Raw genomic sequence first — 25,689 nt, forward strand, 5'->3', positions numbered from 1 at the left:
CTTCAGGGGCTTTGGAGAATAGCCTGCCCCCCTTCCTCTCTGTGGCAGCCCCTCAAATATTGGAAGACTGCTGTCTCCCTTTCTCTTCACTAGACTAGCCAGGCCTAGTTCCTGCAACCGTTCATCGTATGTTTTAGCCTCCAGTCCCCTAATCCTCTTTGTTGCTCTTCTCTGCACTCTTTCTAGAGTCTCCACATCTTTTCTACATCGTGGTGACCAAAACTGAATGCCGTATTCCAAGGGTGGCCTTACCAAGGCATTATAAAGTGGTATTAACCCTTCCCGTGATCTTGATTCCATCCCTCTGTTGATGCAGCCTAGGACTCTTTGGCAGCTGCTGCCTACGGCTGTCGATGGTGATTTTTCTATCCTCCTCCTGTGACAGGTGTCCGTGGAGCTTGTAGCTGCTAACAAAGACGTCTCCAACATCAAAGCGAGCTGCGTGTCCCCAAGAGCCCCCGCCGGCTCCATCAGGACCCACCGCGCAATTTTTCAGGATGCTGAAAGGAGCCCCCCCTGTTCCACCAGGAGCCCTCAAAGCCACCGCGAAGCCCCAGTGAGAAGCGAAGCTCCCTTGCCTCCGGCTTTTCCAAGGTCCCCCAAGGATGTGGGCCAGCCGCCGATCCCCCTGCCCATCTCCCGCAACCTCCTGACCCAGATGAGCGCCTGCTCGGATGAGGAAGGGATGCTGCTCCATGTCCTTTTGATGGTCTTGGAGGGGCAGATGGCACTTCCTCCCAATGGTGGGCTGGACAGCTCTTGCAACCTGTACTTGATCTGCAAGCTCTTCAGCAGCGAAGAAGCCACGAGGTCTCCCGTCACGTGGGGGACCCCGCGACCCACTTTCCATTTTTCTCAGGCAAGTCCCAAGTGACACCGAACGTTGTGGAGAAAGTGCAGGGAGGCTGAGAAAGTAGCGGAAGGGAGAACGGACATTAACAACCGAGGGATGAAGGGAAAAGTCGTGAGCAGCTGATCTCGTCAGTGGTGATTCGGCCCAGATATAGAGAAAGCTGGGGAGGGGGGGAAATTCAACCAAGAAAGGAGAATATTAGTAGCTCAGGGTTGAAATTAGGGGTCCTTGGTGCTCTCTGAGTTTGGTTGTATTTTTTTGCAACCTAGTTGTTACCTAGTTGGGACCTTTCATGACCCAACTAGGTAACATTGTCAGTGCTAGAAAGGAGGGGGGAAGGAGAAGGAAAATGACTAAGTGGTCCTTGGTGCTGTCTGAGCTTGGTTGTTTTATGTATGTATGTATGTATGTATGTATGTATGTATGTATGTATGTATTGTGTCACAACCCCTGGTATGCCCAAATATGGGAGGGAGCACACTGCTTCCCCTTTCTGTCCTTCGGCTCACTCCAGGAGACCATCCAGGCAGAAAACCATCTTTTCTGTTGCCTTTGTTACATTTGTGTTGCACTTGTGCTGATAAATAAATAAGGGGAGACTAGTATAGATCTATGTCAAGCTATTTAGGGTATGGCTAGCTAATGAGAGCTAAATAGCTTGAAATAGATCTATACTAGTCTCCCTTTATTTATCAGCTATATATATATACATATATATATATATATGCTGGTTTTGTTGTATTCGGGTCTTTTCCCGTGTAAGGAGAAAACGGGAAAAGACCCGAATACAACAAAACCAGCATACCTACACCCGTGAAAATCTACGAAAACAAATATATATATATGTGTGTGTGTGTGTGTGTGTGTGTGTGTGTGTTGTATTTGTGCTGATAAATAAATCAAGGACAGAAAACGGAAGCAGTGTGTTCCCTCCCATATTTGGGCATACCAGGGGTTGTGACACAATACATACATACATACATACATATATATATAGTTTTTTATTAGATAAACATTAAAAACATTGAACGATATTTCTGGCATAAACATTTCCAATATAGTATTTGGATTCTTCAACAATTACATTTTATATCAATTACATAGGCATGTGTAGTCAGTCAGATTATCTGTCCATTAATCTCTTTTTTTCACTGGTTACTAACCATACAAATGCATATCTGATTCCTACCTATCACACAGTCTTAATACCATATTTTCCAATTCTTAACTTGTCTGTGTTTTTCTGTCCCAGCCTTTTTCCCCTCGTTTCGAACCTTTTGTCCCACATTTCGTGATATTCCGTCCCACCCTTGTCTTTGAGCTCTAGAGTCAGCCTGTCCATTTCTGCGCACGTCAGTATCTTACTTATTCTTTCTTGTTCAGAGGGAGTCTCTTTATTTTTCCATTTTTCTGCAAAAATTTTTGGTTGTTTTCTTGCACACGTTTCATCAGTGCTAGAATAGACGGCATGTTTATTGTGCATGTATGGATGAGGTCACATGAGCACATATGCATGCTCACATATGAGGGGGCAGCTAGGGGGCAGCGTAACGGAGTGAGCTCCCGTGACTTGTCCCAGCTTCTGCCAACCTAGCAGTTCAAAAGCAGGTAAAAAATGCAAATAGAAAAATAGGAACCACCTTTGGTGGGAAGGTAACAGTGTTCTGTGCGTCTTTGGCGTTGAGTCATGCCGGCCACATGACCACAGAGATGTCTCCGGATAGCGCTGGCTCTTCAGCTTTGAAACGGAGATGAGCACCGCCCCCTAGAGTCAGGAACGACTGGCACATACGTGCGAGGGGAACCTTTACTTTTAGGCAAAGTAAGTTAATACCACCCCTGCTTGGGATATGTCAGCCGCTCCACTAACGGCCCTCCAATCCACCCTCCAGATCACTCCAGTTGCGTTGACCTCGAAACATCTGGAACGTCTGAAGAATAACCTGATGGTGATCGAGGTGTGGAATAAGGTCCTCAGCCCCGGAGGGGACCGGCTGCTGGGACTGGCCAAGCTTCCCCTCCATCAGTTCTACGTTTCCTTCAAGTAAGACACGGCCTTTGGTTCTCTATTTGCAGGGAGTCCTCGCCTTAACGGCCATAGTGGAGCCTAAAATGCATGTCACTAAGTGAAACAGTGAGTTTTGCCCCAGTTTTGACATCTTTTCTTGACTCATTTGTTAAGGGAACCACTCCGGCTGTTCAGTTGGTAGTAACACGTTAGTAAATCACATGACCCTGAGGATGCTGCAATGGTCATGAGTGTGAACAACGGTCATAAGTCGCTTTTTTCAGTGGCCTTGTAACTTTGAACCATTACTCAACGTGCTGTTTTAAGTTGAGGAACCACCTGTCATAAATACATCATAAATACAGGTGTATATGTAAATACCTATATACAGGTAGCCCTTGATGAAAAAAGTGACTTATATAACCTTTTTGTTGTGGCCCACCAGTGGACCTGGCAGCCAATTCGGACAGTGAGGAGGTTGGGGGGGAACCTGGGCCAGTCCTGGAGTCTGGGGAAGGCTCTGAGGAGGGTTCTGTGTCGGAGGCAGAGAGGGAGCCAGGGCCGTATGCCAGTTATCAGCTGCCTTCGGAGTCGGAGATCAGTGGGGCAGAAGAACAGCTGGAGCCTGTTCCCAGTGGGTGCATGTGCAGAGTGGCCAGAGGAAGGGAACAGCTAAAGGACAGGGGTCGACTTGGGAGTAAGGCCACAGGTGGACGGTGAATGGCCCCTCCCAGAGGAAATAAAAGAGGGAGCGTCAGGGGAGTGGAGTTTGCAGGAGGCCATGAGTTCGGGACTCTCTGAGACTCCTGGCCAAGGTCTGCAGAGATCATCCTGGCAGCTCTCCAAGCCAGAGAAGGTCTGTGACTGTAAATCCTCCCTGGAAAGACTTTGCTGGAGGTGAAGGAGCAGAATTCACAGGAAATGAATCAAAGGGGTTTTTGTCGGGACCAGGAGTTTGCTTCATGCTCTCGGGAAGCCTCGGTCAGAACTCTTTTTTTAAAACATTTACAGCCATTTCAGAATCCCCATGGTCACACCATCCAAGTTCAGGCGTTTGATCACTGACTCACATTTAGGACGATCACAGTGTCCTGGAGTCATGTGATCCCCTCTTGCGACCTTCTTACAAATCAAAGTCAATGGGGAAGCCACATTCACTTAACAACCAGGTTACTAACAACTGAGGCAAGAAAGGTCGTAAAACGGAGCAAAGTTCACTTCCCTCGCTCCGGAACATAGAAATCTTGGGCTCCGTTGTGGTCGTAAGTCAAGGACCACCTGTAGAGAAACATGGCAAGCCAGGCCTGCTGATGGCTTCTGCCCCTTTTCCCCCTGCAGAGACCCCAAGGTGTCCAGCCTGCTGCTCCAGGCTCAGTATCCGGTGCTGGCAGTGGACGGCCCCGTGCCGGTGGTCGATGTCTTCTCCGGCCAAAAGAACGGCACCCTGAAGACCATCTTAGCCATGGGCTCGGCTGACCAGGTGTTGGCGCTGCAGAGGGTCAAGAAGGAAGAAGGGCTGGCATCTCCGGCTGTGCTGCGCCCACCACACGCTTTGGACCCCCTCCCTGCATCCTCGCCTGAGGTGCGTCCACCTCATTATTAGACCACGGCCCCCCTGTCCTTTTGGGGCCACGGAGACGTCTTCGGACAGCGCTGGCTCTTCGGCTTTGAAACGGAGATGAGCACCGCCCCCTAGAGTCGGGAATGACCAGCACAGATGTGCCAGGGGAACCTTTACAATACAATAGCAGAGCTGGAAGGGACCTTGGAGGTCTTCTAGTCCAACCCCCTGCTCAAGCTGGAGACCCTACACCACTTCAGACAAATGGTTCTCCAACATCTTGTTGGAGCATTCACAACTTCTGTTTCACTGGTTAATTGTTCTCACTGTCAGGAAATTTCTCCTCAGTTCTAAGTTGCTTCTCTCCTTGATTAGTTTCCACCCATTGCTTCTTGTTCTACCCTCAGGTGCCTTGGAGAATAGTTTGACTCCCTCTTCTTTGTGGCAACCCCTGAGATATTGGAAGACTGCTATCATGTCTCCCCTGGTCCTTCTTTCTCTTAAGCTAAACATACCCAGTTCCTGCAACCGTTCTTCATATGTTTTAGTCTCCAGTCCCCTAATCATCTTTGTTGCTCTTCTCTGCACTCTTTCTAGAGTCTCCACATCTTTTCTACATCGTGGTCTCACAAGTTGCTTCTCTGAAACTTAAATCTAGTTTATTCCTGCAATATATCCCACCCGTTTTGCGTTTCCTTCTTTCACTCTCTTTTTCTTCCTTGCCACCTTCAGCTGTCAAGCAGGGAAAAGGAAGGCCTGGTGGAACACACCTTTGAGATCCACATTGAGGGGCTCCAAGGCCTGACGCCCCTCCAGTCCACCGTCTGGGGAGAAGCGGACTGTTACGTCCAGTACCACTTCCCGGTTCAGAAATCGGAATCCAAGACGCTCCGTGATGCAGAGTTAAGCGAGAAGGGTGAGTTTGTAAGAAAAGCCCCATTCAGTCTGGCTTCTACTGGCCCCTCTACTCAGTAGCAGTAACAGCCTAATCAAGGAACACACACACACACACACACACACACACACACTCCCACCAACACTGACAGAGGAAGCCACTTGTATATAAACAGAGAACAAACCCTACTCCTTACTAACACTGATGATGCTACCTGTCTGCAAGAAAACCACCAAGCTCAGAAAGCACTAAGGAATCCACAATCCTCCCCCTCTGTTGTGGTCCTCTGGCGGCCTGCAAAGCTGGTGGAAGACTCGGACAGTGAGGAGGTTGGGGAGGAGCCTGGGCCAGTCGTGGAGTCTGGGGAAGGCTCGGACGAGGGCTCTGCATCAGAGGCAGAGAGCGGGCCAGGCCCATCTAGGAGTTACGTGCTGCCTCCGGAGCCTCCAGAGTCGGAGATCAGCGAGGCAGAGGAACAGGGGGAGCCTGTTCCCAATGCACGCATGCACAGAGCTGCCAGGAGGCAAGAACAGTTAAGAGAGAAGGGATAACTCGGGAGGAAGGCTTGGAGGTTATTGGCCCCTCCCATAGGACATAAAGGAGGAGCAAAGGCACGTGAGCCTTTGCAGGAAGCAACTTGGTTTATGCTGGTCGGTTTACTTTCTGAAGCTCCGTTGTGACTCTTTGCTCCATGTGGCCTTGCCTAGCTAATTGCCAATTAAGTCTTTGGCAGTGTTTCAAGAAAGATAAAGATGGGCGCTTATCAGCCTTATCCTGAAAAACTTTGGCAGACTACTGTAGGACTGTTTACAAACTATTTGGGACTCATTACGGGCTGTGAATGAATATAATTCACAAACTTTGAAATAAAAAGAGGGTTTTTGGACCTAATCGTGTGCTTTTTATTGTATGAGGAAGCCTAGGTCAGAACACCCTTCCCCTCCCCCCTCCTCTTCCTCCTCCTCTTCCACCACAACATCATCACATCATCATCATCCTCTTTCCCTTTTTCTCCGACGAGAAATCCTCAATCCCCCCTCCCTTCTAGCACTGATGATGTCACCTCGTTGGGTAATGAAACATCTACAAGAAAACCATCAAGCTCAGGGAGCACCAAGGACCCCACAGTTCTCCTCTTGGGGGGGAGTTGGACTAGATGACCTCCAAGATCCCTTCCGACTCTGTTAACCTGTAACCCATCTGCTACTTGATTGAAACCGGAGTTTTATTTTCTTCCTCAGACCTTGAGTTGAAGCCTTTCCGCACGTCCACCACTCTGTGTGTACCCGATCCCACCTTCCGCGATGAGCACCATCACTCTCTATTGGTCCCAGCTGACGTCCCAGTTCAGCGGCTGCTACTCCGGGCTTTCTCGGCCCAGAGCCTAGCGGGAGAAGGAGGAGGGATTCACTTCGAAATCTGGTGCAGGTACGTCTCTCGCCCCTCTCACGCAGCCCCCCTCCCAGGGTTCGGCCTCTTTGTTGCTCACTCTCGCTCTCTTTGCATCGCGTGGTGCCGAGGATGATGGGACACTCAAATGGAACAGTCTTCAGACTCCTGTCCTTCTTGCCCTTCAGTTGTCTTTTTTTATAGTAATCTTTATTGGTTTTTAATAAGACATACAAATACAGCTTTAAACATACAAACCCTCCCCTCCCTCTCCCCCTGTAACATTCGTTCACAGCCCAACATTCCTTTCTTCCTCATTTTTTAGTTTCTAACCAGCATCTTCTTGTTACAAAGTTCAGGGATCTATTACAATACCCACGTTCAATACAATACAATACAATAGCAGAGTTGGAAGGGGCCTTGGAGGTCTTCTAGTCCAACCCCCTGCTTAGGCAGGAAACCCTATACCATTCCAGACAAATGGCTATCCAACATCTTCTTAAAGGCTTCCAGTGTTGGGGCATTCACAACTTCTGGAGGCAACTTCTGTTCCATTGATTAATTGTTCTAACTGTCAGGAAATTTCTCCTCAGTTCTAAGTTGCTTCTCTCCTTGGTTAGTTTCCACCCATTGCTTCTTGTTCTACCCTCAGGTGCCTTGGAGAATAGTTTGACTCCCTCTTCTTTGTGGCAACCCCTGAGCTATTGGAAGACTGCTATCATGTCTCCCCTAGTCCTTCTTTCTTTTAAGCTAAACATACCCAGTTCCTGCAACCGTTCTTCATATGTTTTAGTCTCCAGTTCACTTTTAGTTCCCATTGTTAACAGCTGCCATTTAACTTTTCCAGTTTTAAGCCCCTGCTGTTCTCTTTGTCGCCCACATATACCATAAGTTCCAGCTAAGATAATGTTCCGTTTCTCCTTTGTCCCTCAGCCAACCCGTCGTTCTGTCCATTTCTGCACATTCATAAATCTTTTTAATTATAACATCTTCCGATGGTATGGTAGTAGATTTCCAAAATTGCACATAGGTTATTCTTGCGGCCACAATTATATGTAGGCTCAAATGCCATATAGATTTCCTCTTGTTTTCTGGTTTTATGCTTAGTAAAAAAAAGTCTCGGGTTTCCATTCCATACTTGCCCCGGTAACCTCTCTTAGCCAGTTGTGAATCTTTCTCCAGTATTTCGTGGCCTCAATACAGGACCACCAAACGTGGTAGAATGTGCCATCCCTCCTTCCACATTTCCAGCACAGCGGGGATAACCCAGGAAACCTTTTGGCTAACCTCGTTGGGGGGAAATGCCATCTATAAGCCATCTTATATATATATTTTCTTTAAAAACGCTGTAGATATCGTGAGTTTAATAGTCTTACTCCACAGATCCCACCATTTACCCATTACAATCTCATGGCCAAAATTTCTCTCCCAGGCTATTAAAGGGCCTTTATCCATCTCTTCTTAACACCTTGAGAGGTCAAAAATCCAGTTGTCTTTTATGTAGGCGGAACCCACCCAGATCTTTCAACCAGTCCTCAAACGGGGGAGAGGGGGGGAGGAAGAGGAAGACTCTGAGGGTCCTTGGTGCTCTCTGAGCTGGGTTGTTTTCTAGCACATGTTTCATCCGCCAACTAGGGAACATCAGTGCCGGTGAGAGTGGGGCTTGCTAGCACCCTTCTAGCATTGATGTTGTCACCCATTTGGGTCATGAAACGTCTGCAAGAAAACAGTTCAGTTCAGAGAACACCAAGGACCCCATAGTTCTCCTCCTCCTCTTCCTTCTCCTCCTCTTTTAGCTCTGATGGTGGTACCTAGTTGGGTCATGAAACATCTGCAAGAAAATAACCCAGCTCACAGAGCACCAAGGACCCCACATTTCAACCCTGAGCCACAAATATCCTATTGTCATACCTGCAAGCCATCTTTTCAGGCCTGCCACACTTTCCACTGTCTGTTTTCTATGGTGGGAAAATGGGAGGGTGGAATTAAATGGAGCTGGGTGATATGTAGCCATAATAACATTCTTCTTAGAAACTCAAGGTCATCTTCGCACCTCTGCACCTGACCGGAACTGGATGGGTGGAATCTGCCAGCATGGCAGTGGGAGATTGGACCATAGGATGGGCTGGTGGGTGTGGGGGCAAGATCTTGAACTTTCAACTGGGTGGGGGAAACTGGGAAGCTTTCAGATTCGGGTTTCCCCAGAGGTGCCAACGTGGCTCTCTTAATAAATTGGAACTTTGAGGAATCCTTTGCCTTGGACTCTGATTTAATTTTGGATGCTATTTGGAACTCTGACACACCTATCAGTTAATTTCTTTCTGCGTTTTGCCCTCGACCAGGGAACTTAGTTTCCTATCACGTTTGCTCTCTCTTGTTTTCTCCAGCTGACTTGTAGTTTTGCAACCGTTTGGTGTCAACTCTTCCACAGGTACTACTACCCTAATGTCCGAGATCAGATGGTTGCCAGGGCGAGCTTGCCCCTCTCCCGCCTTTGTGCCATGGTCACCATGCAGCATCGTCAGGAAGTGGGGATCCAGACTTTCCAGCTGCCTGTCACGCCAAGAATCAGCGAGCTCCATCCTCGGTCCTCAGGTAGGACTGGGCAGAACTCACTGAACAAATGTTTCACTTAACAACATACCGTATTTTTCGGAGTATAAGACACACCTTTTTCCTTAGAAAAAGAGGGTGAAAATCTGGGTGCATCTTATATACTGAATATAGCATTTTTGGGCTCCCGAAACCCCATCCCCTTTGCAAAAATGGCCGTGCATAGCCTTTAGGAGGCTTCCAGAGTGGGCTGGGGAGGGCACAAATGAACGAAAAATGGGCTATTTTTTGCTCGTTTTGAGGGGGGGGAGGCCCAGCCCCCAGGAGCACTCCATAAGCCTCCTAAAGGCTATGCATGCCCCTTTTTTTGACAAAAAATGGGCCCGTTTTCGGGAGGAAAGGGAGGGGGCATTTTTGGGAGGTCTGCAGAGTGCAAAAACTTTAAAAAAATTGCCTCTTCAAAATCTTGGTGTGTCTTATACTCCGAAAAATGCCGTAATTTTGGGGTGGTTGTAAACTGAGGACCAGCTTCATTTAGCAACCGAAAGCTGAACCCGCCTTCTTCTCTCCCTCCTCTTTTCCCAGGTTTGTTCCAAGTGAGCGTAAAATACCGCCGCAGCTTGGAAATAGCCGAAAACGGGCTAGCGGCTCAAGCCGTTCCCATCTCCGTCCAAATCCACGCAGCGGCTGGCTTGCAAGCAGCGGCCAGGTAAGAAGGAAGCCAAAGCCCCATACAGGTGGTCCTTGACTTACAACAGTTCATTTAGTGATGGTTCAAAGTTACAAAGGCGCTGAAAAAAGTGACTTAGGACCGTTTTTCACACGAGCCTTACATCATTCCCGTGATCACATGATCAAAATTCAGACACTTGGCAACTGACTCGTCTTTATGACGGTCGCAGTGTCCCAGGGTCACAGGATCCTCTTTTGCGACCTTCCAACGAGCAAAGTCAATGGGGAAGCTGGATTCACTTAACAACCGTGTTACTCAATTATCAACTACAGGGATTCACTTAACAACTTACGACTGCAATTGAGCCAAAAATCTCAGTCGCTAAGCTAGAACATCGTTGAGGGAGCTTTGTCCCCTTTTGTGACCTTCCTTGGCAGGGTTGTTAAGTCCATCCCTGCAGTGGTTAACTTAGCCACACTGTCGTTAAGTGAATCTGGCTTCCCCAATTGAATTTCATTGACAGAAGGTCGCCAAAGGGGATCACATAAGCCCAGGGCACTGCGACCGTCATAACTGCGAGTCAGTTGCCAAGGGTCTGAATCAGAGGTGGGTTCCTCCCGGTAAGATACGTTACGCCACAAGAGGTAGTGAAAATCTGGCGTACTGGACCAGACTGGTAGTAATGGTAGCCTGGCCACGCCCCCAAACCAGTTCTCCCATCAGAAGCTTTGGGGGTTTTTTAAGCTTCAAAGCTTTCAAAGTTTCTTTGTTAGCAGCTTGATTTTTCCTTTTCTGAGAGCCTTTTCTTAAGAGTAATATTTTATTGGGGGTGGGTGTTGCTTCCCACAGAGGAAAGGGAGGGATGGAGGGAGGGAGGGAGAGAGAGAGAGAGAGAAAGAAAGAAAGAAAGAAAAAGAAAGAAAGAAAGAAAGAAAGAAGAAAGAAAAACAGCACAGCAATTTAGGGCTAGAAGTCTACCTAGAGGTCATCTAGTCCAACCCCCTGCTGCAGCAGGAAACCTTACATTGTCTGGATTATTTTGGTGCCTCTAAACAGAGAGGAAAATTGCCAGAAAGGAGAAGGAGTTTACTAGCACAGGGCTGCCATGCAGAAGAAGGCAGAGGTAGTCCTTGACTTATGACTACAATTGAGCCCAAAATTTTGGTTGCTAAGTAAGAGCATTGCTAAGTGAGCTTCACCACATTTTACAAGTTTGCCACACCCACCCGGCCACATGACCGCCAGGCCACACCCACAAAATAGGTAGTAAAAAAATCTTGAAACCCACCCCTGGTCTGAATGCTGTGACAGTCGTAGGTGCGAACATTTTTCAGTGCCGTTGTGACTTTGAAGAGACTATGGAGACGCTGCAATGTCATAAATCTGAAAAATGTTCGTAAGTCGCCTTTTTCACAACCATTGTCACTTCGAACGGTCACTAAACGAGGGATCTTACATTGAGGACAACCTGTGTAAATAAATCGCACAAAAATAAATATTTTCTTCTCGTCGCTTAGGGCGCTGGCCGAAAAGCACCCTCCGTTCCACTATAGTGCGGAAATTGGTCTCAACACCTACGTCTCGATCCACCTCCCCTTCCTTCCTGGGGCCGAGCCACGCAGGACACGAACCGTGGCTCGCTCGTTCTGTCCTGCCTTCGATCACCATGTGGAACTGCCCTGCCGTCTCGTGGTCCAGAGGAGCAGCGGAGAAGCCTGCTGCCTTGGGGAACTCTTGCAGCGGTCGGAGGTGGTCTTCCACCTCTATCACCAGCCCCTCAACTCAGGTGCGAGAAAAGCATGGGGCCCGGTGGTCGAACGCCACAGCTAGCCCAAAGGCCTCTTCGGTTGTGAATGTTGTGGTGCTTTGGCGCAACAACTTCCCTTCACCTGATTGAGAGAGTCTGTTCTATTCTTCATTATTCTATTCTATTTATTCTGTATTCCTAGTCTTTTCTTTTGTATTCTATATTCCTATTCTGTATTCCTTTCTATTCTATTCTACTCTACTCTACTTTACTCTATTCTATTCTGTATTTCTAGTCTATTCTACTCTACTTACTCTTCTCTATTCTATTAAACTCTATTCTGTATTCCTTTTCTATTCTGTATTCATATTCATATTATCTTCTATATTCATATTCTATTCCATTCCATTCTATTCTACTCTATTCCATTCCATTCTATTTTATTCTATTGTACTATGCTATTCTGTTCTCTATTCTATGCTACCTATAGTAAAGTATGCTATGCTATGCTGTACTGTACTGTACTATACTATACTGTACTATACAAATGATTGGAAGTCAAGGACTCCCTGTAATTGAACAGCGGAACTGTATGCTTACTAGTAGAGATAGTCCTCAAGTTACAACTATAACGGAACCTGACAATTGTGGCCAAAAAAATTGTGACTGTTGTAAAACAAATCCTCATGTGACCAGGTCGGTTTTGCGACCTTCTTTTGCAGCCGTCGTTAAGCAAACAGTGCAGTTGTTAAAGCGAGCTCATTGTTTGCTATGGGGGATTTTTGGCAAAAGAGCCAGAAATAAATGCCAGGTTTTCGGTGAAACCATCATAAATCATGATCACGTGACTGCAAGAGACAGGCATAATAAATTCACACCGGTTGCCGAGCACCCAAAATGCAGTCATGAGCCTGTGGGATTCTGGGAGTTGAAGTCCCCAAGTCTTTAACGTAGCCAGGTTCCCCGCTCTAATATCGATACTTTCCAGGAGGACGAATTCTCATGATGATGATGATGATGATGATGATGGAAAGTTTACATCATACCTGTTATTTACTCTTGCAGCTCCCAGGGAAGCTCTAAAAGATTGCCTGCTGGGAACCGTGAGAGTCCCTACCAGAGACCTGCTGATTCGGAGATCAGGTAAAGACAACTGGTTACACACGATGGCCTCTACACTTACCACAAGCCGGGTCCACAACTTGAAGCAGATGGCAACTGTGGCCGGGAACAGAGGTGGCATTCAGCCAGTTTGGAACAGTTCGGGCGAAGGGGTAGCAAAACTTTTGAGTAGTGCGGAGAACCGACAAATACCACCTCCGGTTGGCCCGGCCCTCCCACCCCCGTCGTTCCCTGTCCTAGATTCCCTTGTTTTTTGGCTCAGCTGATTCGCCTGGAAGAGTGGATTGTGCCGCCCCTCAGCTGAGCTAAAAAGCAGCTCAGCTCACCAGCGCTGACAGCGAGGGCGCTCTTTGAGGGCTGTGCGCGCAAAGCGCTCTCTCATAGGGCGAGTAGGGGAAAAAAATTGGAATCCCACCACTGGCCAGGAGGGTCTTTGCATAGGTTCGCCTAGAGCAGGGTTTCTCAACCTTGGCAACTTGAAGATGTCCGGACTTCAACTCCCAGAATTCCCCAGCGGGGAATTCTGGGAGTTGAAGTCCGGACATCTTCAAGTTGCCAAGGTTGAGAAACACTGGCCTAGAGCACCAGATACGTCCTTCATTATTTTTTATTTATTTATCTATCTATCTACCTACCTACCTACCTACCTACCTACCTACTTACTTACTTATTTACTTACTTAATTTGCATGCAGCCTTTATTATTTTTTAGAAATACCTGGGGGCAGTGAACTTACCAAATACTCCTTCTTCCTCCTGTTTTCCCCACAACAACAACCCTGTGAGGTGGGTTGGGTGAGAGGGAGGGACTGGCCCAAAGTCACCCAGTCAGCTTTCATGCCTAAGGCGGGACTAGAACTCACCGTCTCCTGGTGATTGGCCCAAAGTCACCCAGCCGGCTTTCATGCCTAAAGCGGGACTAGAACTCCCCGTCTCCTGGTGATTGGCCCAAAGTCACCCAGTCGGCTTCCATGCCTAAGGCGGGACTAGAACTCACCGTCTCCTGGTGATTGGCCCAAAGTCACCTGGCTGGGTTTCATGGCTAAGTTAGGACTAGAACTCCCCGTCTCCTGGTGATTAGCCCAAAGTCACCCAGCCGGCTTTCATGCCTAAGGCGGGACTAGAACTCCCCGTCTCCTGGTGATTGGCCCAAAGTCACCCAGCCGGCTTCCATGCCTAAGGCGGGACTAGAACTCACCGTCTCCTGGTGATTAGCCCAAAGTCACCCAGCCGGCTTTCATGCCTAAGGCGGGACTAGAACTCCCCATCTCCTGGTGATTGGCCCAAAGTCACCCAGTCGGCTTCCATGCCTAGGGCAGGACTAGAACTCACCGTCTCTTACTCTCTCACCTGGTACTCAATCACTAGACCAAATTGGCTCCCTTTCCTGAATTGGGAAGCCCTTTGAACACTTACTCACCTCATGACCGGAGTACTGCAATATACTTTTCATGGGGCCTCCCTTGAAGACTACCCAGAAGCCTACCCCTGCATCAAAAGCCAACGGTGCCAGCAGTAACGGGTATATGTCGGCGTGCTTAGATGCCACCACTGCCGCTTGAGCTGGCAGGAATGCCAGTCGGCTTCCGAGTGCAATTGAGGGTGCCGGTTATTTGCCTCTTAAAATCCGTGCCCGGATATCCGAGAGACAGTTAGGAAATTGGGAGGAGGGATCAAACATGGGCCTTTGCAAAATGGACGGCGGAATTTTATTTTTCTCTCCTTTACGGAAGCTCCTCTCTTTGCGTTTCCTCGCAGGCCTTAGAGGTTGGTACCCCGTCATTCTCCCGGAGGACCTCTTGGCATCGCGGTGCGCCAATGTCACGCAGAGCATCGGGGGAGGTTTGGAGATTTCGGTCGCCTTTGTTCTCCCCGCAGACCGGGAGCGTGTTCTGGAGACTGCCAACCGTTTAGGGTGGAACTGGAAGGACCCCTACTCCGAGGATCCGTGGGAGGATAGCGAGAGTGAAGGGCAGGCCCCTTCGACACCGCTCCGTGTGACTATTTCTACCCCTCGGCTGTGGCTACCGCTACAGAGCGTGCTACTCGCAGGAGAAGCGCACTTAAATAAAAGCGTCTACTGCTACCTCCGCTACAAGCTCTACAACCAAGAAGCCACTTGGTCTTCCCTTAGGAGGCCAAAGTTGACGGAAGGCGAAAAACACGGGGTGGTGATCTTTAAGAAACCCAACCGAACGGAGCTCCAGTCGAGTCCGGCCTTGCTCTGGTACTTCAGGGAAGAAAAACTGGAACTCCAGGTGTGGCGAGCGTACGGCAAAGATGGCGATGTGGAAAGACCTCTGGATACCGACCGCTTGATCGGATCCGCCTATGTGGACCTCGCACCGCTGGTGGACAGCTCACGAAAGAAGAAAACTGTCAGCGGTAGGTTTATAATGGTTTTATCAAGAGCCCTTAGACTTATAGACCCCTTCACAGTGGTTTCCAGCCCTCTCTAAGCGGTTTACAGAGTCAGCCTCTTGCCCCCAACAATCTGGGTCCTCCTTTGACCCACCTCGGAAGGACGGGAGGCTGAGTCAACCCGGAGCCTGGTGGGATTTGAATTGCCAAATTGCAGGCAGCCAGCAGTCAGCAGAAGGAGCCTGCAGTACTGCGTTGTAACCACTGTGCCATCACAGCTCCTCCTTTTCTTCTTTCCTCCCTGCCTCCTTCCTTCCTTCCCAATAGCACTTAGACTTTATATACGACTTCACAGTGCTTCCCAGCCCTCTCTAAGCGGTTTTACAGAGTCAGCCTCTCTTGCCCCCAACTATCTGGGTCCTCATTTGATCCACCTCGGAAGGACGGAAGGCTGAGTCAACCTTGAGCCTGGTGGGATTTGAACTGCCAAATTGGAGGTAGCCGGTAGTCAGCAGAAGTAGCCTGCAGTACTGAACTGCGCCACCAAGGCTTTAGAGGCAGTCACTAGCCTCAAAAATACAGGTAATCCTCGACTTACGGCCTCAACCTGAGCCGAACATTGTGAGTTTTGTCCCGTTTTACGACCTTTCTTGGCAGAGTGGTTCAGTGAATCATGGCAGTTGCTAAGTTAGTCCCACAGTGGACAAGTGGCTTCCCCATTGACTTTGCTTGTGAGAAGGCTGTCTGTAGAGATTCTCCGTCCTCCAGGTCACGGTTGCCCAAGGGTGCTTTTTTCAAGAGGCAACTGGATTTTCTGTTTTTTTCTTTGAAGACATTTTGCTTCTCATCCCAGAAGCTTCTTCAGCTCTGACTGGATGGTGGGGGATGGAAGGATTGATGTTCCTTGCAGACACCTGGACATTTGCATCCTTTTAGAGGGTCCTTGAGGCCACTTGGAGGTTTGTCTCTGTCCTCAGGGTCACCTGAGTGGTGCAAATGGGTGTGGAGCCTTCTTGGAGTTGCTTGAAAGGACTGTGTTGTAGATTGGAGATAGATGATGTCCTACTCCTCCCCATCTCTTGAGAGAGGGGCTCTTCAATTTGGACCAAGATGGCGTCTTTTGACCCCTCTTTCAAACCAGCGGTCCTCTCTGTCCAAAATGTGGACTTTGCTGTCTTCAAAAGAGCAGCCGTTGTCTTTTAAAATGCAGATGGACCTCTGAATCTAGTCCTGATGCGTTTGTCGTCCTATGTCGTGCCATGCGTATGTGAAGTGGCTGTTTTGTTTCCCCAATGTACAGATCTTCACATGGCCCACAGCATTGTATCACATATACCACCTTGCTCAGTTTGTGCCTGGCTGTTTTGTCCTTGGGGTGGACAAGCTTCTGCCTTAGTGTCTTCTAGTGAGAAGGCTGTGGCAAGAAAGTTGGTAAGGTAGAGCGACGCTCACTTAACAACTTCCTTTCTCAGCAACGGACAGCTTGGGCTCAACTGTGGTCATAAATCAAGTTCCCCCTTAGAAAACCTAGCTGCTTTTTCTCAGAGGGGCGAGAAGTGCATTTCAAGTGAGCCTCACTTCCTCTCCTTGTCACAGGTGTGTTTCCCTTGTTCCGACGCAACGCTGCCAACCTGGGGGGAGCCGCCCTGCGCATTCACATTGCAGTGACTCCTACTGGTCCATGTGGAGGGCCTGGGAACGCTGAAGACGACAGGGACAGCAGCAGCCGCAGCAGTGTTGAAGAAGAGACAAAGGCAGCAGAGAAGGGATTGGAAGCCCGCTCGGAAGCAAATCCTCCCGTCGATGAAGCCCCCCAGGACAAACCTGCTGCCCAGGACCTGGAGAACACATTCGCTGTGAGCATTCTCGTGGAAAGAGCCATGCACCTAAGCGTAAAAGGTAAGCTGGTGTCAGTCCTGCCTCATCTTGAACCTGTAAGCGAGAAAGACCCTTGACTCCCTTCGGTGTCATTTAATAGGTAAAGGTATCGCTTACTAAAGGTCGAGTGGATTACAGTAAAGCAAAGCCAGAACTGAGGTTCGCCTGCCAAATCCTTAGGTATGCTGTATTTTTCGGAGTATAAGACGCACCAACATTTCCACGTTCTTTTAGGGCAGGGGTGTCCAAACTTGGGAACTTTAAGACTTGTGGACTTCAACTCGAATTCTGGGAGTTGAAGTCCACAAGTCTTAAAGTTCCCAAGTTTGGACACCCCTGCCCTAAAAGAACGTGGAAATGTTGGTGCATCTTATACACAGAATGCAGCCATTTTTGGCCTCCCCGCATCCTATTTTTGCAAAAAAACGGGCCATTTTTCACAAAAACAGAGGCGTTTTTACCTTCCCCCAGCCCCCAAACATACTCTGCAGGCTTCAGCAGGGCTGGGGGAAGGCAAAAATGCCCCCATTTTTGCGAAAAGCAGGCCATTATTCGCGAAAACGGAGGCGTTTTTGCCTTCAACCAGCCCCCAGAAGCACTTTTCAAGGCTGTGGAAAAGCAAAAATGCCTCCGTTTTTGTGAAAAACGACCCATTTTCCACCTGTTTTCTGGAAAAAGGGGGGCGTTTTTGCCTTTCCCTCATCCCTGCTGAAGCCTGCAGAGTGCTCCTGGGGGCCGGGGAGGGCAAAAACCTTTTTTTCTTACTTACCTCTTTGAAATCTTGGTGCGTCTTATAGTCCGAAAAATACGGTAATTTTTTTTCCTTCCAGGCACTTCCCATCGCTGGTTCCCACCATCGTCCAATCAATTTCAAAGAAGATGTTTTTGAAACAGTCTCTCTGTCTTGCAGCTGCATTCTTTCACTAACCTAACAACTGCAGGGATTTGCTTAATTGCTTTTACTTTATTTTTACTTTACTTTACTTTTACTTTTACTTTACTGTCATTGCACATGGTACAACGGAATTAAATGCCGTCTTCAGTGTACATTACACTTTTACATTCTATATAATTGAAATTGAAAACCTGATATTGCACTATACAGTAGAATTCAACCTGGTTACTGCCCTGGGATAGAAGCTGTTTTTCAACCTATTTGTCCTTGTCCTGTACCGTCTGCCAGATGGTAATAGTTCAAAAAAAGAAGGGGTGTCCAGGTTGAGATGGATCTTTAAGGATGTTTTGAACTTTCTTAAGGCAGCGGGAGCTATAAAGCTCTTCCAAAGAGGGGAGAGGGCAACCAATGATCCTCTGGGCAATGATGTTGACCCTCGGAGCGCTATCTTATCTGCCAATGGGCAATTGGCCCTTCCGCTGCGCACCACCAAGAACACCGAGGCCGTTTCTCAAAAAAAACCCTCCCGATTGTTCCACCCTGATGCCCTCCAATAATCTGTGCCTCATGCCTGCACAACTAGATTAAACTGGATTAATCAGAGAAGCACCTTCCCTTATTTCTCCCAAGGAAGTCTTTTGGATCCAAAGCGGTGTGGCTTGACAGCGGGTTAAAGAACAGTCGGGAAATTATTCTCAGAGTTTCCTCCCCTGGCTCAAAGTACCCGTGCCCTTCTCATCCTTGCACTGCTGACACATTCCTCCTGCTTTTTTCTGCTTTCAGGAAGGACCACTAACTGCTTCAGCAAATTCTGTTTTTCAGTTGTTCTCCTTCAAAATATGAAACAAGGCCAAACTCTGTCGACTTGCAGCTCAGCTTGGTTTAGAACGATTGTGAAACTGACCGGTTGTTATTCAGGGGCATCTTTGTGGGAAGGAGAGATTGATCAGAACAGAAAGGATTTATAAAGGGGGTTTTCTATTTACGACCAGCCGCTTAGTGACCGTTTGAAGTTACAGAGGCACTGGGGAAAAAAGTGACTTACGACCATTTTCCACACTTGCGGCCGTTGCATCATCCCTGTGGTCACGTGATCGAAATTTGGATGTGTGGCAATTGGTTCATACTTATGACGGTCACAGTGTCCCGGGGTCATGTGATCCCCTTTTGCGACCTTCTGACATGCAAAGTCAATAGGGAAGCCAGGCTCACTTAATGACCGTCTCACTAACTTAACAGTTGCAGTGATTCATTTAACCACTGCGGCAAGAAAGGTCATAAAACAGGGCAAATCACTTAACAACCATGTTACCCACTTAAAGACTGGAGTGATTCACTTAACTGTTTTGTTCTATTCTTTTCTCTTTTCTTCTAATTCTATTCTATTTCTATTCTTATTCTATTCTATTCTAATTTCTTATTCTATTCTATATTCTCTTCCCTTCCCCTCCCTATTCTCCTATTCTATTCCATTCTACTCCTTCTCCTATTCTATTCCATTTTCTATTCTATTCTATTTTCCATTCCATTCTATTCTCTCTGTTCTGTTCTATTCTATTCTATTCCTTCTCCTATTCTATTCTAGTCTATTCCTTCTTCTATTCTATTCCATTCCATTCTATTCCTTCTCCTATTCCATTCCATTCCATTTTCTATTCTATTCTATTTTCCATTCCATTCTATATTCGACAAGGCCATAGCTGTAGAGTTTTATTACAGAGAGTCCAAGATTTTGCAGTCCAAACCAGAAGTGGGTAGATGTGCTTGTTTTTATATAATACTTTTCTTTGGGCAAGGATGAGAACATGCCTTAGTTGAAAGGGCAGTGGGCAGGTGCTGGGGAAGGCCAGCCATTGGTGCAAGAGAAATAGGAGACAAAAGGCCATCTGGGGCAGGAAAACAGAATTAGCCTCTTTCCTAGGACTTTAATACTATTATCTGGTCAGTAGAGAAGAACCTGCAGTGATGTGCGACTATAGAAAGCTAAGAGGTACTAAATCCTTGACGTACAACCACAACCGACCCCCAAATTTCCATTGCTAAGCAAGACGGTCGTTAAGTGAGTTTTGCTCCACTTTACGTCCTTTCTTACCAGGTTTGTTAAGTGAATCACTGCAACCAGTACCACAGTTGTTGAGTGAATCTGGCCTCCCCCATTGACGTTGCTTGTCAGACGTTCTTGAAAGGAAGTGGTGGGTGCTTCATCACTGGAGGCTTTTAAAAAGAGATTGGACAATCATTTACGGTACCTGAGATGATGTAGGGTCTCCTGCTTCAGCCGGGGGTTGGGCTAGAAGACCTCCAAGGTCCCTTCCAGCTCTATTCTGATTGACTTTTGTTTCTTTGTCGTGAAATTGTCGTAGAACACAAACTGATAACTGCAAACTTGCTCGATTTCAGGGAGTCCTCTTGCCGAGCGGGGAGTAACGTCGCCCTGTAGCTACGTGTCTTTCGTGGCCACTGATGTGGAGAATCCTATCACCACTGCAACAGTAGAAAACACAGATTCCCCCGTTTGGGATTTTCAGCAGCACACGAGGTAACGAAGACGTCAGAAACATTGCCAGAAATACGCTTTTTCGGGAGGCAACTGGACTTCCTCTTTTTTTCTTTCGAAGATGTTTCTCTTCTCATCCAAGAAGCTTCTTCAGCTCTGACTGGGTGGTGGGGAAGGGAAGGGTTGATTCTCCTTGTGGACAGCTGGTCCTTTGCATTACAACTAAAGACAGTTTTGTCCTTCCCCAGCCTGGGCAGGATAGACTTCCCCGGTGCCTGAAGGATTGTTAAAAGTTGCTCTTCAGTGTCATTGGAGAGAACCAGATTGACGCAACCTTTTACACAAGTAATCCTCGACTTACAACCATTCATTCAGTGACCGTTCAAAGTTACAACGGCACTGAAAAACAACCGTTTTTCACACGTACAACCATTACCGCCAGGTGATCAAAATTCGGGCACTTTGGCGTCTGCTTCATATTTACAACGGTTGGAGAGTCCCTTTTGCGACCTTCTGACAAGCCAAGTCAAGGAGGAAGCCAGATTCCCTTAACATCCGTGTGACTCACTTAACAACTGCCGTGATTCACTTAAGAAATGTGGCCAGAAAAGTCATAAAATGGAGCAAACTCACTTAACAAATTCCTCACTTAACAACATAAATTTTGGGCTCAATTGTGGTCGTAAGTTGAGGACTACCTCTATTTGCAACGGTTGCAGTATCCGGGGTCACCTGATCCAATTTTGCAACCTTCTGACAAGCAAAGTCAATGGGAAAATCCCATTCCCTTAACATGGGACTAACTTAACGGCAGTGATTCACTTAACAATGGCAGTAAAATGGGGCAGAACTCACTTAACACCTGCCTTTCGTTGCTTAGCAACAGAATTTTTTGGCCTCGATTGTGGTCATATATCGAGTACAACCCACATACCAAAAACGTTCCCGACAACATGCCGGGAAGTGATATTTTTTCTAGCTATCGTTTAAATATATTTCTGATTTCTTTTTGGATTCTTTGCAGACTCTCCCAGGAACTCCTGCTGGATCCCCAGAAAACTCTGGTCTTCAAAATATGGCATAAAGCAGGTACCCCGGTCACTAATTGTTTTTTTTCCATGCTGTTGTAACTTTGAAACATTAAATGAATGGTCATAAGTCTCGGGCTGCCTGTACTATTAACTGGCCAAGTATCTCGGCGGCCATGGGTATTTAATTTGGATGCTTTTATTGTTTTTAAAACGCTTTTTAATCCTTTTCATTGTTTTTATACTTTTGGAATTGTAAGCCACCCAGAGTTATTGATTGAGATGGGTGGCTATAAGGAGGGGAGGGAAGGAAGGAAGGAAGGAAGGAAGGAAGGAAGGAAAAAAGGAAAAAGAAAGAGTGTGAGGGAGGGAGAAGAACAAGTGGGAGGAAGGGAGGTGAAAGAGTGAAAGGAGGAAAGAAGGGAAGGGACGAAGAGCGAGGGAGGAAGGAAAGGAAGGGAGGTAGAAGAAAGAGTGGGAGGAAGTGAATGAAAGGGAAGGAAGGAAGGAAGGAAAGAATGTGAGGGAGGGAGAAGAAAGAATGGGAGGAAGGGAGGTGAAAGAGAGAAAGGAGGAAAGAAGGGAAGGAAGGAAGGAAAAAAACTAAGCAAATGAATAAATAGCTTGTTTGAAAATGAAGTCTTCCCTTTTACAAAGTAAGGGAAGGATATTTTTAAAAAATCCCAATTACTTGCAGCTAACTATGTTTGGGGGTGTTTTTATTGCTACTTGAAAGGTGCATTTAACTGATAATGGGAGCTGTAGTCTGGGCCACTTGGAAGAAGGCAGATTAAACTAGAGCTTGCAAAGTTAACATCTGATCATTTTTTACTCAGTCGATTGCCTTTTCCCTCAGTGCCATTTGGCTCTCTTAGAGGCCAACGTTTGGAATTGGGAGCACAAACTAGGATTTCTTATGGCAAGGGGCACATTTTAATTGCTGAGATGTCTCACATGCTTTTTACATGCCATTTTCCTTGCAGACGTTGAACGAGTGATAGGATTTGCATCCGTGGACCTCTCTCCCCTGCTCTCCGGCTTCCAGTACGTCTGTGGCTGGTACGACATCACCGATCTGACCGGGCAGTGCCGAGGGCAGGTCAAAGTCGCCATCTCCCCGCTTGAAAACATCACTCACCTGAAAGAAGTAAGGCAGGCAAGGAGTTGCCAGGTAAAAGCATCCTCTCTACATACCATTCCCAATTTCTCTTTGGCGAGTCTGCTTGCTGCGAAAGTTTTTTATTTATCTATTGTTTATTTATTTTGTTTTTCATTTTAATTTATTTATTGTTCTGTTCCCTTATTTTTTGTTTCGCTTATTTTTCTTTTTGCTTTATTCTTCCGTTTAATTGTATGTTTGTTTGTTCTCAATTTCTTTCTTTCCTTTTTTCTTACCTATTTCGTACTTGACTGCAGATAAATCCTCCACTTACAGCCCTTCGTTTAGTGACCGTTCAAAGTTACAACAGCACTGAACAATGTGACTTACGACCGTTTTGCCACACTTACCACCATTGCAGCATCTGTGATCAAAATTCAGGTGCTGCTTCCTATTTATGACGGTTGCAGTGTCCCATGTGTTTCACATGATCCCCTTTTGCGACTTTCTGACGTGCAGAGTCAAGGAGGAAGCCAGTTTCACTTTAACAGCTGCGGTTCGAACTTAATGTAGTGTTTCCCTTAACAACTGTGTCGTAAAATGGGGCAAAATTCACTTAACACATGTCTGACCTATACAATAAATACAATACAATACAATGCAATACAATAGCAGAGTGGGAAGGGACCTTGGAGGTCTTCTAGTCCCTAGAAGGAAACTAGGCAGGAAACCCTATACCGTTTCAGACAGATGGCTATCCAACGTCTTCTTAAAGACTTCCAGTGTTGGGGCATTCACAACTTCTGAAGGCACCTTCTGTTCCACTGATTAATTGTTCTAACTGTCAGGAAATTTCTCCTCAGTTCTAAGTTGCTTCTCTCCTTGATTAGTTTCCACCCATTGCTTCTTGTTCTGCCCTAAGGTGCCTTGGAGAATAGTTTGACTCCCTCTTCTTTGTGGCAACCCCTGAGATATTGGAACACTGCTATCATGTCTCCCTAGTCCTTCTTTCTATTAAACTAGACATACCCAGTTCCTGCAACCGTTCTTCATATGTTTTAGTCTCCAGTCCCCTAATCCTCTTTGTTGCTCTTCTCTGCACTCTTTCTAGAGTCTCTGCATCTTTTTTACATCGTGGCGACCAGAACTGAATGCCGTATTCCAAGCGTGGCCTTACCAAAGCATTATAAAGTGGTATTAACACTTCACATGATCTTGATTCTATCCCTCTGTTGATGCAGCCTAGAACTGTGTTGGCTTTTTTGGCAGCTGCTGCACATGGCTGGCTCCTATTTAAGTGGTTGTCCACTAGGACTCCAAGATCCCTTTCACAGTTACTACTATTGAGCAAGGTACCCCCTATACTGTACCTGTGCATTTCGTTTTTCTTGCCTAAATGTAGAACCTTACTCTTTTCACCATTGAATTTCATTTTATTAGATAGTGCCCAATGTTCAAGTTTGTCAAGATCCTTCTGTATCTTAAGCCTATCTTCTGGAGTGTTGGCTCTTCCTGCCAGCTTGGTGTCATCTGCAAATTTGATGAGTTCCCCATTTATTCCCTCATCCAAATCATTGATGAAGATGTTGAAGAGTACTGGGCCTAAAACAGAGCCTTGGGGTACTCCACTGCATACCTCCCTCCATGTAGATGCAGTTCCATTGAGGACTACACGTTGAGTGCGGTTGGTCAGCCAGTTACCAATCCATCTGGTGGTGATGCTGTCTAACCCACATTCTTCTACTTTATCTAGTAGTAGGTTATGGTCTACCTTATCAAAAGCCTTACTGAAGTCCAAGTAAACTATATCAACGGCATTCCTCTGGTCCACTAATTTTGTCACATTATCAAAGAATGCAATAAGATTAGTCTGGCATGATCTGTTTTTGACAAACCCATGTTGGCTTTTGGCTATTACTTTGTTTGCTTCTAAATGTTCGCAAATTCGTTGCTTGATTATCTTTTCCAGAATCTTTCCTGGTATTGAGGTCAGGCTGATAGGTCTGTAGTTTCCTGGATCTGTTTTTTTCCCCTTAACAATAGAACATTTGGGCTCATATTGCAGACCTAAGTGGAGGACAACCTGTACTGAAATTCCTGGAAACCTCAAGAACTTAAAAGAAAATTGCATACTTCTGCCAAGTTCCTAGTAAACTGGGACGTGGTGGCTCAGTGGCTAAGACGCTGAGCTTGTCGATCAGAAAGGTCGGTGGTTCTGCGGTTCGAATCCCTAGCGCCGCGTAACGGAGTGAGCTCCCATTCCTTGTCCCAGCTTCTGCCAACCTAGCAGTTCGAAAGCACATTAAAAATGCGAGTAGAAAAATAGGAACCACCTTTGGTGGGAAGGGAACAGCGTTCCGTCACCTTCGGCGTTGAGTCATGCCGGCCACATGACCATGGAGACATCTTCGGACAGTGCAGGCTCTTTGGCTTTGAAAGGGAGATGAGCACCGCCCCCTAGAGTCAGGAACGACTAGCACATATGTGCGAGGGGAACCTTTACCTTTACTTTAATAAACTGATTGCCCAATTGTGGATTGTTGAGATACCCACCCTAAGGCCTTCTGTTTTGCAGGCAAGGGACGCGAATCCTTCATTCTCATCCTTCTCTACCAGAGGCACCCCCAGATTTTCAGGTTCTCCGTGGAAGAGTCCGGAAGCTTCCAGCCATGCAAGGTAGGACAAAGCCAGAGGTGGATGTTTCCAAGGCTGCAAAATTACTGCCTAGTGTTGCACTTTTTTCATCCCAGGCCTTTATTGGCAGGAATATTCCATTTATTGTGGATCTGATGCGTTTCCCCAAATTCCGACTCAGTAAAATTTCAAATTCTGCCTCCTCTCTTGTATCACGTGATATCACTGCTTTCTTGCAGACATTTCATGACCCCACTAGGTAACTTCATCAGTGTTGTAAGGGGGTAGGATTTGTGGAGAGGGGAAAGAGGAGGAGGACTGTGGAGTCCTTGGTGCCCTCTGAAGCTTAGGGGTTTTCTTGCAGACATTTCATGACTCAACTAGGGAACATCACCAGTATTATAGCATTAATAGTTATATACTCATAGCACTGATGATGTTCCCTAGTTGGGTCATGAAACGTCTGCAACAAAAGAACCCAGCTCAGAGAATGCATT

General features: G+C 47.0%; 1 protein-coding gene across 1 annotated transcript in view; it reads left to right on the plus strand.

Annotated features, from left to right (window-relative positions):
* Positions 1-25,689, plus strand: part of C2CD3 (C2 domain containing 3 centriole elongation regulator) — a 66,328-nt gene that overhangs the window by 19,682 nt on the left and 20,957 nt on the right. Inside the window, exons 14-28 of the mRNA XM_081952910.1 lie at positions 386-859; positions 2,746-2,897; positions 4,200-4,443; positions 5,155-5,338; positions 6,559-6,745; positions 9,138-9,301; positions 9,845-9,968; positions 11,450-11,718; positions 12,745-12,822; positions 14,559-15,185; positions 16,758-17,060; positions 20,335-20,473; positions 21,456-21,520; positions 22,443-22,630; positions 25,134-25,234. Coding sequence (XP_081809036.1) covers positions 386-859; positions 2,746-2,897; positions 4,200-4,443; positions 5,155-5,338; positions 6,559-6,745; positions 9,138-9,301; positions 9,845-9,968; positions 11,450-11,718; positions 12,745-12,822; positions 14,559-15,185; positions 16,758-17,060; positions 20,335-20,473; positions 21,456-21,520; positions 22,443-22,630; positions 25,134-25,234 — 3,299 coding nt within the window. The remainder of the gene's footprint in view (positions 1-385; positions 860-2,745; positions 2,898-4,199; positions 4,444-5,154; positions 5,339-6,558; positions 6,746-9,137; positions 9,302-9,844; positions 9,969-11,449; positions 11,719-12,744; positions 12,823-14,558; positions 15,186-16,757; positions 17,061-20,334; positions 20,474-21,455; positions 21,521-22,442; positions 22,631-25,133; positions 25,235-25,689) is intronic.

Source organism: Natrix helvetica, assembly GCF_964273705.1.
Source record: "Natrix helvetica genome assembly, chromosome: 4".
Lineage (NCBI taxonomy): Eukaryota > Metazoa > Chordata > Lepidosauria > Squamata > Natricidae > Natrix > Natrix helvetica.